The sequence below is a fragment of the Triticum aestivum genome, chromosome 4B, assembly GCF_018294505.1.
Source record: "Triticum aestivum cultivar Chinese Spring chromosome 4B, IWGSC CS RefSeq v2.1, whole genome shotgun sequence".
Classification (NCBI taxonomy): domain Eukaryota; kingdom Viridiplantae; phylum Streptophyta; class Magnoliopsida; order Poales; family Poaceae; genus Triticum; species Triticum aestivum.
The window spans coordinates 306197469-306212097 of record NC_057804.1 but is presented as its reverse complement, the minus strand read 5'-3'; the positions used below and the strand labels follow the sequence as shown (position 1 = coordinate 306212097).

The window sequence follows — 14629 nt, the reverse complement described above, 5'->3', positions numbered from 1 at the left end:
TAGTTGCTTTATCTTTGCCAGTTTATCGGTGTTCTTTTCGGACACTGTTACAACTTCTTAATTAATGGCAAGTCTTTTGCCTTATTTCAAAAAAAATATGACAGAAAAACAAAATTCCTAGCTGATACGTCCCTTCACAGACATGCGTGTCTCAAAAGATAGAACAGGGTAGGGGGGTAAAGAAAACGAGGCATGTTGCAGTTCCCTCGTTGTGAAATGAGAAGGGTAGGCGCAGGAAGTTTTGAGGGAAAGGGGAAGAGGAGAATTATGCTCTGGATAGGTGATAAGGACGGGCCATGCAGAACTGTTGATCGCCGTTTAATCGGCCGTGCCCTCGGGACGGCTCAGCCTGGCACAGGCAACTGAATGAACCGTGCCCGCATCAGCTGTTCCACGTACAACGTAACGTCTGCCACTGAAATAAATGCTCCTGCACCCACACAATAGCCAGAAAAGATACACCCAGAATACTAACCGGAATACGTTTGAGGGCACGGATCCATGTGTGAACGAACGCGAGAGATTTCAGGATCATTTGAGCCTGAGCTCAGAATTGAATATTCGCATTTGATGTTGTATTGTTGAACTATTTGGTCTATTGCAAGATAAACTATTTGTTTAAATTGTAATAATGAAATTGAACTATTTATTGTTGATTTATTTATGTTTGATCTTCTTGGTTGTGTTTGAATTGTACTAATGAAATTAAACTATTTATTGTTGATTTATTTATGTTTGATCTTTTTGGTTGTGTTTTGAATGCATATGTTGTTTGTGCGAGAGCGCATGCGCAGTTTTTTGCAGCAGCTGCTGGAGCGGCTTGCGCGCTGAATTTTGCAGTGGCCGCTGGAGCAAGCGCACCACGCCACGCAAAAACAGGCGACCCACGCGCTGCAAATGGTTTTTTAGCGCGCCGCGCAGCCATTGAAGGCTCTTAGTGCACAGTGTGCGGCGCCGTTGCATAGCGCCATCATTAATCAGTGAAGTAAGTTTTGTTGCTAAAGAAACGAAGAACATCGGAGCTCCTCGCCTCATCAGACCAGCCATAAAACTAAATGAAACATGACTACACCAACGAATAATCCCTAGCCACAAAATCACCACGAGTGGGCACCAGACATGACAATTTCTCAAAATTGATAAGATGCGACTTCTCGTGTCGTCACACACACACATCGAACAAACGTAATGTTTTCGAACAAAGGTAATGTTGATGTAGCTTTCGAACAACATGAACACACGAATCTGAACCAGCTGCCAAGATAACACGCCTGATATTATACATTAGGTTAAGGGACTACAGCAATGATTGCCTAGTGTATTAGTCTAATAAATATGCCCAGCCAATAATATAGTAGTGACCATATTAACGGCAGCATAAATAAGATGCCAGAAAGTAACTTCTGAACAACTGGCTTCATCCCGGCCCACAGTGAACCAGCCAAGGCCAGAACTACTTCCTTCTACCTTGTAGTAACGCCGCAAGAGTCAATCGCTCCCGTTTCCAGCATCTGAACATGCATAGAATTGTCACTATGGTAAGAAACAGATGTCGGCATTTCAGAGAGTGCATAAAGCTTTACATTAGGTGATTTACCATGAGAGAACGACAAAATAGTAAACCACTAACAAAGAAAATGCTTAAGGGCCTCTTTGGTTCACAAGATTCTTGAAATGCAGGAATAGGAAAAATACAGGATTGCAATGTCATGTCCATCTGAATCCTACAAAAATTTGGTTTGCTTGATTGCTTCACAGGAAAAGCAAAGGATTCCTTTCCAACAGGTTTGAGTCGATGCTGAAATGTAGTAGTACAATGGAATCCTTGCGAAAAATTCCTATGGTATTCAGTACCTACGAATCAAGGGACCGGCACATGAAAATTCCCCAAGGATTTCAACCGTCCAAAATTCCCATGGAAATCCTTTGAATCAAAAAGTTATTTTTTTTTCCATTAGATTGTGTGGCTCGCACAGCTACACATATTTTAGGCAATTTGAATCATGGTCACTCCTTTACTAGTCAGCGTAGGAATCTACAGAAAACAGATGTAAATGAATATGTATGCAGGAGTTTCCTGAAATTCTCAAACTGAAAAATGTCTGACTTCTATGGCACTACAAAGTTTCAGGATCAAACTTGATACTATTTGCAGGATACGAAAGAAGATAAATATAGGTGCAAAAGTGATAAAAACATTTAAAACACCACCTAGTGCTGCCTGCCAGGTTCATATCTTTCAAAGTTCAATTTTTCCAAACTTCATCGCAAAAAAGTTAATGTAGACAACAATTGATATTTCTCCTCAATACAACAGTAAAGAAAGTTGTAAATAACAATGCTGCTGACAGTAAATTCAAATGTTACAAACTATTGAATCATACCATCAGCAGATCCATCTCCAGCTTCTGCATCGACGTCGTCACCTTTATCTCCACCCTCCACATTCTCCTCTTCACCATCATCATCATCGCTGTCACTATCAGCTTCAATTTTAGGCACTGGCAGGGGTATAAAACTAGATGCATTTCTCCTACGAGAACTCGTGATAATATTGCTCATGTCTATGCCCTCAAGATCCTTTGCTCTTTCCTTTCTTTTTCTCACTGCTTTAATTTCTGTTTAAAAAATGCATAACAGTTAGGCAAGTCAACTGATTACATGTAACATAGACATGCTTCAAGTAATCTATACATTAAATCCAGGCAGCACTCAGAACAGAAAAAATATATATAACCAGCTAAAAGAGTTCAGGAGCAAGGTTACCCCATCACAATTCAGTCACATATATTATTATTTGGAAACACATTCTACAGTGTTCATAGTTTTGAGAAACACGTGATAGTTTTCCTATTCTGTTTTAAGATTCAAGACTCGTTAATGCACTATTCCTAAATCTCTACTTACTATAAAGAGAGAGTTTTGTCTTCTGTCCTGAGATCCTTCCTACCCCCGCATGATAAAAATTGGGAGAAAAAATATCATCGCAAAATCAGGAGAAGAACTCCATGCATGATCGGTTAGGGCAAAAAAGAAACAGGAAAATAAACATACACGCCCGCGTCCTCGCGTCACCAAAGCACAACTGCCCTTCTCTTATGTAGAACTCTCCTGTGATCTCTTATAACTGCCTCTCTGGTGCTAAAGGAATTGGAGATCGGAGGCGGCCACAAGGGGAAAGAAGGACCGCAGGATGAGGCTGGAACGTGCTCTCGATTGGTTCCGCAACAAGACAGGGTCACAGGGCCAGACGCTCGTCATCTCCCACATCCACACGCAGCGCCATTAGGCACACCACCGAGGTGGCTTCGTCAACGGTGGCACTGGATGGTCGCAGATGGCCAGCCCAGCCTCTGTGATAGGCCGCAATGAAGTCGGACTGGTGGGTGGTGGACAGCGAGTTGGCGTACCTCACCGCAAACACTCCGCCATCTCACGGGATAACCTCCAAACTGCCGCCGCAAGAAGATGCGCGAGAAGTTCATGCGCCTCGACCTCCCATGGCTGTCGTCTCCTCAGAATTTGGTGACCTTCACCGCCAAAGACGCCAACGAGGTCACCTTCCTGGCTTGCAGCTTCCTCGTCGTGAGCCCAGGAGATGGCATGACCTTTGTGCCTCCCTCCTCATGCTAAGTTGCCATGGCCCATGTTCACAGCCGCTGGAGCCGATCTCAGGTTCGATTTTTCAGAGCTCTTCCACCCCGGAGCCGGTGGGCCGGAGAAGCCACTCTCCCTTCTGTTCTACCTCAGCAGCAGCAGCCCTCAAAACCGCGACTCCCCTAGAGCCACGGGCGGCGAGGGCAGGCACGAAGCTATCCCATCTGTTGAAGCCGACTAGACTAACAGCCTTCTCGGATCCCAGGTTGCCTCGTTCCTTGCCCCTCCCTACTGTTTGTTTTATCAGTGCATCAAGTTACCATACCGAGAGTTTGCTAAAAAAATGCTTGGCAGAGATTTATACCTTTTAATATGCTTGCCATGTGTTTGTTAGAATGATTTACAGAAAGAAAATGGTTTAACATGAGATTGGTTTGGTTTTATCAATTGTTGAAAAACGTTTCCAACGATGCATGTTTTATTTGCAGGCATTTCGATGATTTAGGCAAGACTTGATTGAAAGGAAAATATGGTGGGAGCTCAGCTCAAACCTGCTTGGGCAAATCCAACTGGTGGTGTTTTGTGGAGATGGCCAACATGATTTGTGTCAGTGATCCCGAAAAGAATGTTCAGAAGAACAATGGAGCACCAACAACGGGTTAAAGGTGTGTATAGGCACGGATGCAGAAGACCAATGGACCATCAGCCTAGCAAAGCATTCGTGCTCTGTTTTTTGGCCAGAATCTGTTTCTAGATCATCATTATTACTTGCTGCTTTTGACGCATCTCATATATTTCTTGCTCATCGAATGTACTCATCATTTACCTCCCTCCGTCCCAAAATTCTTGTCTTAGATTTGTCTAGATACGGATGTACCTAATACTAAAATGTGACTTGATACATCCGTGTTTAGACAAATGTAAGACAAGAATTTTGGGACGGAGGGAGTATTCAAGAATACAAGGCATCTAACTGATGCAACATTTGAGTGATAAGAAGTACACTTAGTTGTTTCTCAGATTCATGAGCACGTAGTGGTTTATTTTTTATTCATTGCACCAAACAAACACTTTGCTAGTCAAGGCAGAAACTCGGATCTGTGTGGGTGGGTTCACAACCTTGTGCACCCACCGCTTGATCCTGCACCCAAGGAGAGTTCTCCAAGGTAAAAGAGTTCGAACGAGATTATCCCATCACAATTCAGTCATGCAGTATATATTATTATTGGGAACAAACACCTTCCATAATGTTCATAGTTTTGACGAACACGCGATAATTTTTCCTTTTTCTGTTTTAAGATGCAAGGGACAAGACTCATTACCGCACTTTCTAAATCAAGGTAGAAGTGAGAATCGGATCGGGTGGGCAGATTCACAACCTTGTGCACCCACCGCTGGATCCTGCACCCAAGGAGAGTTCTCCACAAAGAACAATTCGATTACCTAACATCCTAATGCTACCCATATAAACTTTTGAATATGAAACAACAGAAGCTTCCGCACATAATAATTACAAGTAATTCAGCAACGAACTGGACCTTTCTCAGAAGGGTGTGAAGACAATCCTTCCTTTTCAAGTATATCCTCCAACTCCTTTATCAAACAAGCCTCACGCTTGCTCTCCGGGGCCTGCTTTGCCCTCCGATACACAGAAGGTGGCACACTAGTTTAAGATAACACATTAGTAAAATTCATTATTTGAAAATGCATCAACTTGCATTCAAGTATCCAAAGTAAGGCTTACCTCATTCCACAAGATTTTATTACTGACTTAAGACGTTCTACTCGTTTGCCATGGGCTGGAGCTGCCTGTTGTTTTTGTGCAAATCAAAATATAAAAACGGTAAAGCTAATATATTGAGAGAACAAGTATTCCAGAACCCAACATAAAAAACAAATAAAAACCTTCTTATCATTCACAGCAGATGAAAGGGGATTATCTTCTGCAGAATTTTGACCTTGATCTTTATCACTTTTATAGTCTCTTTTTGCAACCTTTTCAACCTTGAGAGTTGACAATTTTTTCTGCTGTTTTAGAGATCTGCCTTTTTCAGCCCCCCTCTTTATTGGCCTTATATCCTCATCACTGTCTTCCTTCTCACTATGACTATTATTTAGTTCAGAGGTATCAGAGTCTTGACGAGCTCTTTTAGAGCCTTTACTTGTTTTCTGACCAGCATCCTTGCAAGCCTCCTGTTTACTATGATCCGTTGTTCCATTTTCAGGTTCTTGCAAAACCTATCATACAGAAAAGAGAAACACAGTCAAAAAAGTCTTTCTAAGCTAAAGCTAATTCAAGCATCACACCACATGAGCTAACCAAATAGACACGTTTCTATTGCACATTTAACACTTACTCTATCTAACTCTTTGGTAATAAAATCCTTAAAAGCATCCAAAGCTTTCCTCTCAAGTTTGAGGTCTTCTTCTAAAGTCCGTCGAACTCCTAGTAGAGTAAGAGTTCTGCATTGCTTCATTTTGTGAATACATGCTGAATAATCAAACACGCTACAAACAGGTAAAATGGATGTTGGAATGTTCTGTAAAAAGTCACTTATGCTCTCCTCATTTAGATTTAATCCAGACTCCAGCATTCAAACCAAAATCAAGTAAATACAAACATACATGCTTTCGGCAAGATAAAATAGACATGCCTAGAAAGTACGAAAAAATCTGAAGCATAATCAGAACAAGACATGTTTTAGTGTATAATTAAACTCCGCCTATGTCTTCTAGGCATAGCCGGTCCCAAGCCCGGGTAAAGGAGGAGGGTTGTGATAGGCTTGGCGAGCCAACGTAAAAACTAGCCAGTCCCATAGGTATGAAACCCATTTGAGCGAGAATAGTACTAGGATGGGTGACCTCCTAGGAAGTCCTCGTGAAAGGGTTTCATATCTAAGGGTTGTGATAGGCTTGGCGAGCCAACGTAAAAACTAGCCAGTCTTTTGGGTATGAAACCCATTTGGGCGAGAGTAGTACTAGGATGGGTGACCTCCTGGGAAGTCCTCGTGAAAGGGTTTCATATCTAGCCTACCCCAACTTGTTTGGGATAAAAGGCTTCGTAAGTAAGTAAGTAAGTAAGTATTAATAGTCAGTACCTGATAATTCATTTTAAGATGAGTACTTTATAATGCTAACGCAATCAATCTTTACTATTAAATGGGAGTTGGTACGTTCGCTTCCTTGCCTCCAGGGTTTTCCTCCCTCCTATGATTCCCTCCCCCACCTTCTCCGTTCCGATTTTTTTCTCCTGCCTTTTTTTATGCATGAAATAGGTTTTTCCCCCATTGGGTTTTTAATCCCTCATGAGTCGGACGGCTCCCTCTCACCTCTTCCCACTCGAGCGACCCAACACTCCTGGCTATGGCGTACCCTAGATGGCCACCGCCGATGAAAGCTCCTCCCTCGCCCTCCAGCTTGCAAAAGATTTCTCACCGCGGCCAACCAGCTTGCGCCACGTGGCATAGCTGGTTGGCCGCCCTTCACGCGTAGCTTAATGGTTTTAATGTTTGCACCACAACAATGCCACACTTATCCACGCCCCCACGGTGTTATTAGTGTACCAGGAGGAGGCTAGCAGTTTAGGGCAGAGGAGTTCTCCGGTGTGAGCTATGAACAGGAGATGTTTTTGTACATGGATAAGCGAGTTAAGAGTGAGTGGCCATATAAATTTAGCTGATATTTATCTTTGAGGTAACTTGCAAGAGAGCTAATTTACATCTTGTGTTGTGGTGTTTGCCTATAAATCTTTTATGATGTACATGTTGCAAACTTGATAGACATCAGACTGCTCGCTAATTAACATGGACATTCATTCTTTTTCTCCTTGATTCTTCATGTCATAGTTGTAGCTGCACAGATCATATTATCCTTATGTACGAACAAGCAGAAAAGTAGGTTATAACTCACCACCCAGTGCTAGACGCGATTGGGTTACTTTTTTGTTTCAGATCTTAACAGCGGAGCGACAGTGCGATGGAAGTGGAGCTAGAGATTGAGCCTAGGATTGAGCAGAAGCGTAGTGAAGCCCATATACATCAGGGCAGAGCTGGAGACAAGGCCATTTTTTGCTGCCTTACCTTCGTCAATTCGATGAAATATGGGCATGCTTTGGTACCCCGAGTCACTGTCTTCACCTTATATGTAAGATATTTGACTACCGAGTCGCTGGCACTGGCAGTTAAAATACATTGTATAGATTACTTTGTCTGGTCTACTAGAATACAAGAGGCACCAAGGTTGAATCAGTCAGGGAGGAGCTAACAATGCCTGAATCAGAATGGTATTGGTCAAAAAGTTCGTCAGTCTTAGCCGCTTCTTATGAATACATTAGTTAAAGTTCATATTAGTGTCATTTTGGACTACTGAATTTGTAGGAATGATATAATAGTTTCAATTAGACTAATTTACTGTAGTTTTATTTTATCAATAGATGTAGGAGTTTCTTACCTCTATGTTTTTTATCGAAGATTAAGATGTCTGGTATTATATCCATTGTCTACTTAGCAGGACATCTTTTGAACAAAAAATCTGTGAAACTTGCACATGTATCGTGGTCAAAATCTGCGAAGTAGAATTAATGACCTTTTGACCAAATGTTCAATTTCCGTATGTTTGTCGCCCGTGGCAACGCATGGGTATTATGCTAGTTATTATTACAAATGCTTGATAAAAGGCCTGTCTTGTAGCTTTCAATGGATCAATTATGCACTTAATAGTCTGTTATTATCACGGTTCCTAATAAATAATCAGATCAATGCAAACAACTAAATCTCATTGACCTTTTCAAGTTCCCATGTTAAGTTTCCACCAGCTGTGACACTACACTGCCCACATGCCCTATAAATTATGCACTGCATATACAAGTTCCAACTGACAGTAATATTGCCCGTTTCGGAAATAAATCTTTATAGCATGACAATCTGCAACATAACTATTTACTACCCATGAAGCATTATCTTTTACTGGTCATGGGAAGAGAAAACTGTATCTCCAATATGAACCCCCCCCCCCCAAAAAAAAGATATTCCACAATGCTATGGAAATACAAAATAATGTCTTCCAACTAAAATAATCAATCAGATCACAGATGGAATGGTTGACCCCTTTTTACTTTCTACAGGCTCCCAGAAGCAAATTTTACAATTTTAAATTATCACGTTCACACCAATACTTCTGACGGCATATGTGTTTATGTCACGAGGTAAAGGTAGATTCTTATACTCAAGCAAGATACTAGTAATTGTTGGCCATCGCAAGGCTTTCAAAACAGTAACAGTAGAGATTAACAATGACAGGTTAAGGAGGCATACTCTGAGTTCTCTCTAAAATAGGAAGCCCTTTTGTCAATAGCTTTCTTTATCATAGCTTCGGTGATATTACTACCAGAACTGTGATTTTTCAACCCCTCCGGGTCTTTATCGGTTTCACTGGATCTTGCCCCCTGCTCATCAGGACTGGAGGAGATTTTGTTTGAGCCCGACATTGGTTGGGCATCTTCTGATAAGTTATCCACTTTAGCTTCAGCCCTCTCTGATGCATTATCAGTATTCTCATTGTCACAACCAGAAAACACCTGGTATCGTGCACAACGGATAGTAAAAGTGAACATTACAGAAAGCTGAGTAAATAATATGTGATGAATACAAACCTAGCAGGTTCTATCTGAAATTAAGAAACAAAAATACTTCTGCCTCCATTCCAAATTAAATGAAGTTCCACCTTTGTCCTAAGTCAAACTTCTTTTTACCAAGTCTACAGAAAAATACATCCACATATATAAAACAAAATTAATTTAGTAGATCCATCATAAAATATATTTCCATACTATATATATTTGATGTTGTAAAATATCGGCACAATTTCCTGTAGAATTGGGATAAAACTAGTAATTTAACAATTTGGAATGGAGGGAGTATTATACTAATGGAACTATTCCCTCCGTTCCATAATGTAGAGCCTATAGATTTTTATAAAAGTCAAACATTACAAACTTTGACCATGTTTATAGAGAAAAGTAGGTACATCTAAAATACCAAATGCACATCATTGGATACATCATGAGTTCTATTTTTAGAATGTCCATGTTTGGTATTACAGATGTAGATAGTTTTCTCTATACACTTGGTCAAAGTTGACAAAGTTTGACTTCCATAAAAATTTATAGGCACTATATTGTGGAATGGAGGTTTCTAAACTTCCAAACAAAACTTAAGGGAACTAACATCTGAACAATCACAATATTTTATCAAATAAAAATAAAAAAATATACATGATTAAAGTTCCCCAGTTACAAAATCTGGGCGCAGAAATTTTGAGTTCAACAACGAATTGACCAAAATCATGGGCACAAAGGTTTAACGGTTGAAAGTAACAACATATTAGCTATACAAGTGCAATTAAATTTATCTAGCATAAGTACATACTGCACCTCATCATTCATTTCTCACTTATTAACTTGTCATATGAATGATAATCTCTAAATATCCTCCTGACTTTGTATTTAAGTTAAGCAGATTTCATTCTCAGTGACAAGTCATCTGATATAGCACAAAAACTACTGCTTATTACTACATGGCCTAGAGTGCTTAGCCATGCGTGTATCAAAATTTGGAATTAGTCATGCAATCGAACCAGTACTAGTCATAGGTACAGGTTAATGGACTCAAGTGCTTGTTCTACGACGCGCGTGTTATATCAAGTAAATGTTATTATGGTGTCTTCACAAAATATTAAATACGTTATGGGTACTCAGTTTTCACATTCATGTAAGTAGTCACATTATTATCTTGAAGATAATCAGTCAACTTTGCATTACAAAAGAAGATAAATTAGTCAACTACAATGCCGATTAAATCGGAGACAATTGTTCATGCTTACTTTTGTAGTAAGACATCACATTTTTGGAATAAGAAAAAAAATTGCAGTGCTCTGAAGAGAGTAGGAGCTAGGCAGGCGGCAGGTTGGCACCTACGGCCTACTAAGGACTAGGCAGGAACAGTCTACAATTCCAAGATAAATAACTTCATTTTCTTAATCAAAAGATAAGCCAATCTGCAGAATACACTATTTGCAAAATAATCAGTGTTAGCTTCTTAGCAGATAAACAAATACAATTAACCATCCATGCAGTCAAAAACAATAAAGGCCACAGATACCTTTATATAATTCAGCCCAATAGTTAATTGCACTTGTGGTATTTTCTCCATGTTAATTATTGCATCATCGGAAAGCCCATGTACATTATCATCCATCATACCTTGTCTACACATTGCCTAATGAACTTTTTATGAGGATCAAGTGAATTTATCTTCAAATCCATGTCCTTCTCCAATGTTCTCCTCACACCTTCAAGAGTCAAATAGCTGAAAAGGGGAAACATCGATGTTATATTCTTCTGCGTTGACCAAGATAAATAAGAGGGCACAAATCGTCCAAAATTCCTTAAGGAAGAAGAAAACACTGGCCTCTACTTATAGACTAGAAAGCATAGATGGATGGTACTACCCGACGCACCCAGGTCTAAGAAACACCTTAAGTTGTCATGATCTTTTTGAGTGTCGCCTGCTCACAAGAAATCTGCTTCCTAGCCCTTACTAACCTTTAATAGCTGCATTCGGTATAGCACTTGCAAGTTGCAACAGCTTTGCAGAACACCGCCGAAAGGAAGAACCAACCATGCACATTGCATTACAGGACACCAAGGTCCATTCCCTCTGGCTAACACATGTGCCCATACACAGCAATGAAGTGCCCACAAAATCGACAAAGCCAGCAGTACACAACAATAAACCGCCCGCGAGGTTCCAGTTCCCTCTGTCTAAAGGATAAAACCCTAGAGTTTCTTTTCCATCCCCCTTAAGACCTAAATCTTAGGAGCTACAGGTACTGTGCCACATTCTGGACGGACCTGGAATCAATGCAGCCTGTTGCATCTATTTGCTTCGACCACCATCATCGCACAGACTAATTGAATCCAGACGACCAAAACCCTCTCGGCTCCAGAACAATAGAACATACACCAACGAGCGACAGGCTGAAATTCGAACTCCGAAGCTGCACATCCCCGTCGCCGAACCCCTCGGACAGCAACTCGCTCCGCGCGCCGCGCGTCGCCCAGACAAAAACCCTAGAAGGCATAGACCCCGCACAACCAACTAGTCCGAGAAGGGGAACGAGCAGAGGTGGAGAAGGCGCTCACTCGGCCTGCTTCTTGAAGAAGGGGACGCGGGCGCGGAGGGCCTCCATGATCTCTGCCTCCCTCCCCCTTGTAGCCGCGGCGGCGGCGGCGCCGTCCGCCTCCATGCGACGGTAGCAGTGATGGTAGACTGGTAGCAGTGAGGACTTCTTTCGGTGGTAACCGCGACTATCCCGCTGCTTCGGTCGTCTGCCTTGATATGCACAAAGTTATATTTTGGGTCCCTTAACGCCCACACGTTCTGTGTCGTGCTTAAGAGGACCAGCCCACATGTTTGTGTGTGGGCAAAACAACTAGCGCTCACATAATTTTTTTAAAAAAAAACTAGCGTTCACACATTTTTTTTCCTTCCGGTTTCTTTTACACGCGTGCGTGTGGGCGAAATAGATAACGCCCACACGTCCGGTACGTCAGGCCTCGTACCTCGTGGTCCCGCACACCCCACGTGACACTTTATCGCGCGCACGCAGTTGCCATGGGTCAGACCCTCGTCTATGTTCGTTTAAGTGCAGTTGCCATGTCGCTGAACTACGGTTGTCATGTCGGATAACTACAGTTGCCATGTCTGCTAACTGCAGTTGCCATCTCAGGTCAAAGTTCCAGATTGCCATTTTTTGGACAACTACAGCTGTTGCCATGTGTGGTCTGGTCTACTGCAGTTGTCATGATTTCAAAACTTTAAGAGTTGCCACCTACTAACACTAGGCAGTTGTCATCTCAGGTCAAAGTTCCAGATTGCCATTTTTTGGACAACTACAGTTGTTGCCATGTGTGGTCTGGTCTACCGTAATTGCCATGATTTCAAAACTTTAGGAGTTGCCACCTACTAACACTAGGTAGTTGTCATGCAGCACTGAAAAAATGGCATGGCAAAAAAACATGTTCGAGTAAAAGAGAGAGTTTCCATGTGCTCACAAGCACGTTAGGGCAGTTGCCATGTAAAAAGGAAGAGTTGTCATCTGCTTACGTGCATGCTAGGGCAATTTGCCATGTACCATGCAAAACATATGGCAACTGACATGTTCGAGTAAAAAAAGAGTTGCCATCTGCTTGCAATCACACTAAGGCAGTTGCCATGTACACTGCAAAACGCATGGCAACTGACAGCTTAAATGTGGGAGAGGAGGCGGACGTGTGGGCGAGATGGCAAACGCCCACACATCAGCCCTTGTGCATGACTGAAAACTGATGTGTGGGTGAACTGCTAAACACCCACACACCGGTCCCTCCGTGTGGTAAAACGAATGTGTGGGCGAACTATGTCATACACCACACACACGTCTTGTCCTACGTGGCACAGAAAATCAGTCAAATTGTGTCAAGATTCGTGCATATAGTACTGAACGGTGATGAATACGTGTGAACGAGATAGTCAATGCCCACACGTGTGGGCGTTAACATTTTCGTATATTTTTGCAAGGCAAGGCCTATGGTGCTTTCCGAACTTCACGTGCAAAGCATCAAAAGGGTGCGCTGCAACACGAGAAAAAAATATCTCACGCTCTTAATTTACAAAAAATGATCTACAATCTGAGTAATTGTAGCTACAGCCTAAAAAAATGATATTTGCCAACAAAAGCACAAGTTCAAGATTCCACATATCTTCTATTTAAACACGCCTTACATGTAGATTTAATACGTACAAACAAACGGGCAAGTGATCTTTAATTTAGTCACTAATCCTGATTTTGCCGAGATGTTCATCAACAATCCGGATCAGTACTGATATTAAAGAAAGACCGATAATGCACTGTTGATTAAGATTGGATCCTAGATAGTAATTTATTTAATGATTAACATGTAAAATAATATCATATTTAGATTCTATGAATTTTTCTAATCAAAATTCATATATAACATGTTAAATTTGGTTACGGTTTAGAAGATATGAGTATTTTTTTTAAGTGATATGTACTGCGGGTTTAATGTTAGAAATATTAGGAGATTTTCTGTAAAATAGTATGACGGACTAAGAATACATATTTCTTTTATTCGTAGGTATAGATATAGACTGCGTCCAGGTTTTTTTGTTTATTTTCAACCGGGTTTTTTCATCCTCCTCCCACCACCCTCTCCATGCCGGTTTCTTATTCACCGATTTATTTACGCCTCAGCTATTTCCTTGCAAATCAGCACTTTCTTAACGTATACGCAATTACGGATTTAACTTTAATAACTTACCCAAATCAACCGATACCTTTCACTATTGCAAATTTTTTTAGGAAACAAATAATAGATTTTAAGTACGCATCATACACCATTAACAAAAACTCAGTATGAAAGCATTACGTTCCTACTTAATTTGTCATGGAAATATTATATGTACTATCTCTTTCTCTTACTCCTCCTAACGGATCCTCCTAAAAGAGGAGTTTGTACATTTTATTCCTTGTGCTTTCTCTTTCTAGACGGACGCCTCTCGCTCGCCTCCCGCTCACAAGCCAGCCGACCCTGGCGTAACCCTAGATGGCCGCCATAGCCTGCCCAGCTCCAGCCGCCAACGCAACACTGGCTCTCCGCTTTGAAGCCTCCCCACGTTGATTCTGCTCCCAAGTCCCAACGGCGTGTGCTGCACATCGATCTCACTTGCAATTGAGCGTTGGCACGTCGTTCTCGTCGGCGACGGTCGTCGCGCTGGTGCTACTATACCCCGCTTCCTTGCCTAACCATACAGATTCTATCCTCCAGGGGGTAAGCGACGATGAGAGGAAGCGGATGTTTCACTGCTTCGTCCTCCCATGGAGAAAATTGGACGATTGGTAGCTATATCCTTCAACTCCAAGGGTGTTCCTTCCCTCCAGTCTCCCTCCTAGGTAAGCTCTGCCTCAATTCCAT

General features: G+C 41.6%; 1 protein-coding gene across 2 annotated transcripts; it reads right to left on the bottom strand.

The window, feature by feature from the left end:
- Window positions 1-1120: 1120 nt before the first annotated feature.
- LOC123092057 (protein IWS1 homolog A) lies at window positions 1121-12013 on the bottom strand. Of its 2 annotated transcripts, none has more exons than XM_044513730.1 (9): window positions 11798-12013; window positions 10856-10961; window positions 8910-9172; window positions 5955-6105; window positions 5503-5835; window positions 5342-5406; window positions 5136-5260; window positions 2385-2618; window positions 1121-1511 (listed from the first exon to the last, which is right to left on the bottom strand). In XM_044513730.1, the coding sequence occupies exons 1-9, from the start codon at window positions 11899-11901 to the stop codon at window positions 1489-1491; spliced, it is 1404 nt and encodes a 467-aa protein (XP_044369665.1). In that variant the 5' UTR covers window positions 11902-12013; the 3' UTR covers window positions 1121-1488. The 2 variants fall into 2 exon arrangements, with proteins under 2 accessions (XP_044369665.1, XP_044369666.1); XM_044513731.1 differs by having other exon boundaries at window positions 5955-6060.
- Between the last annotated feature and the right edge of the window lie 2616 nt (window positions 12014-14629).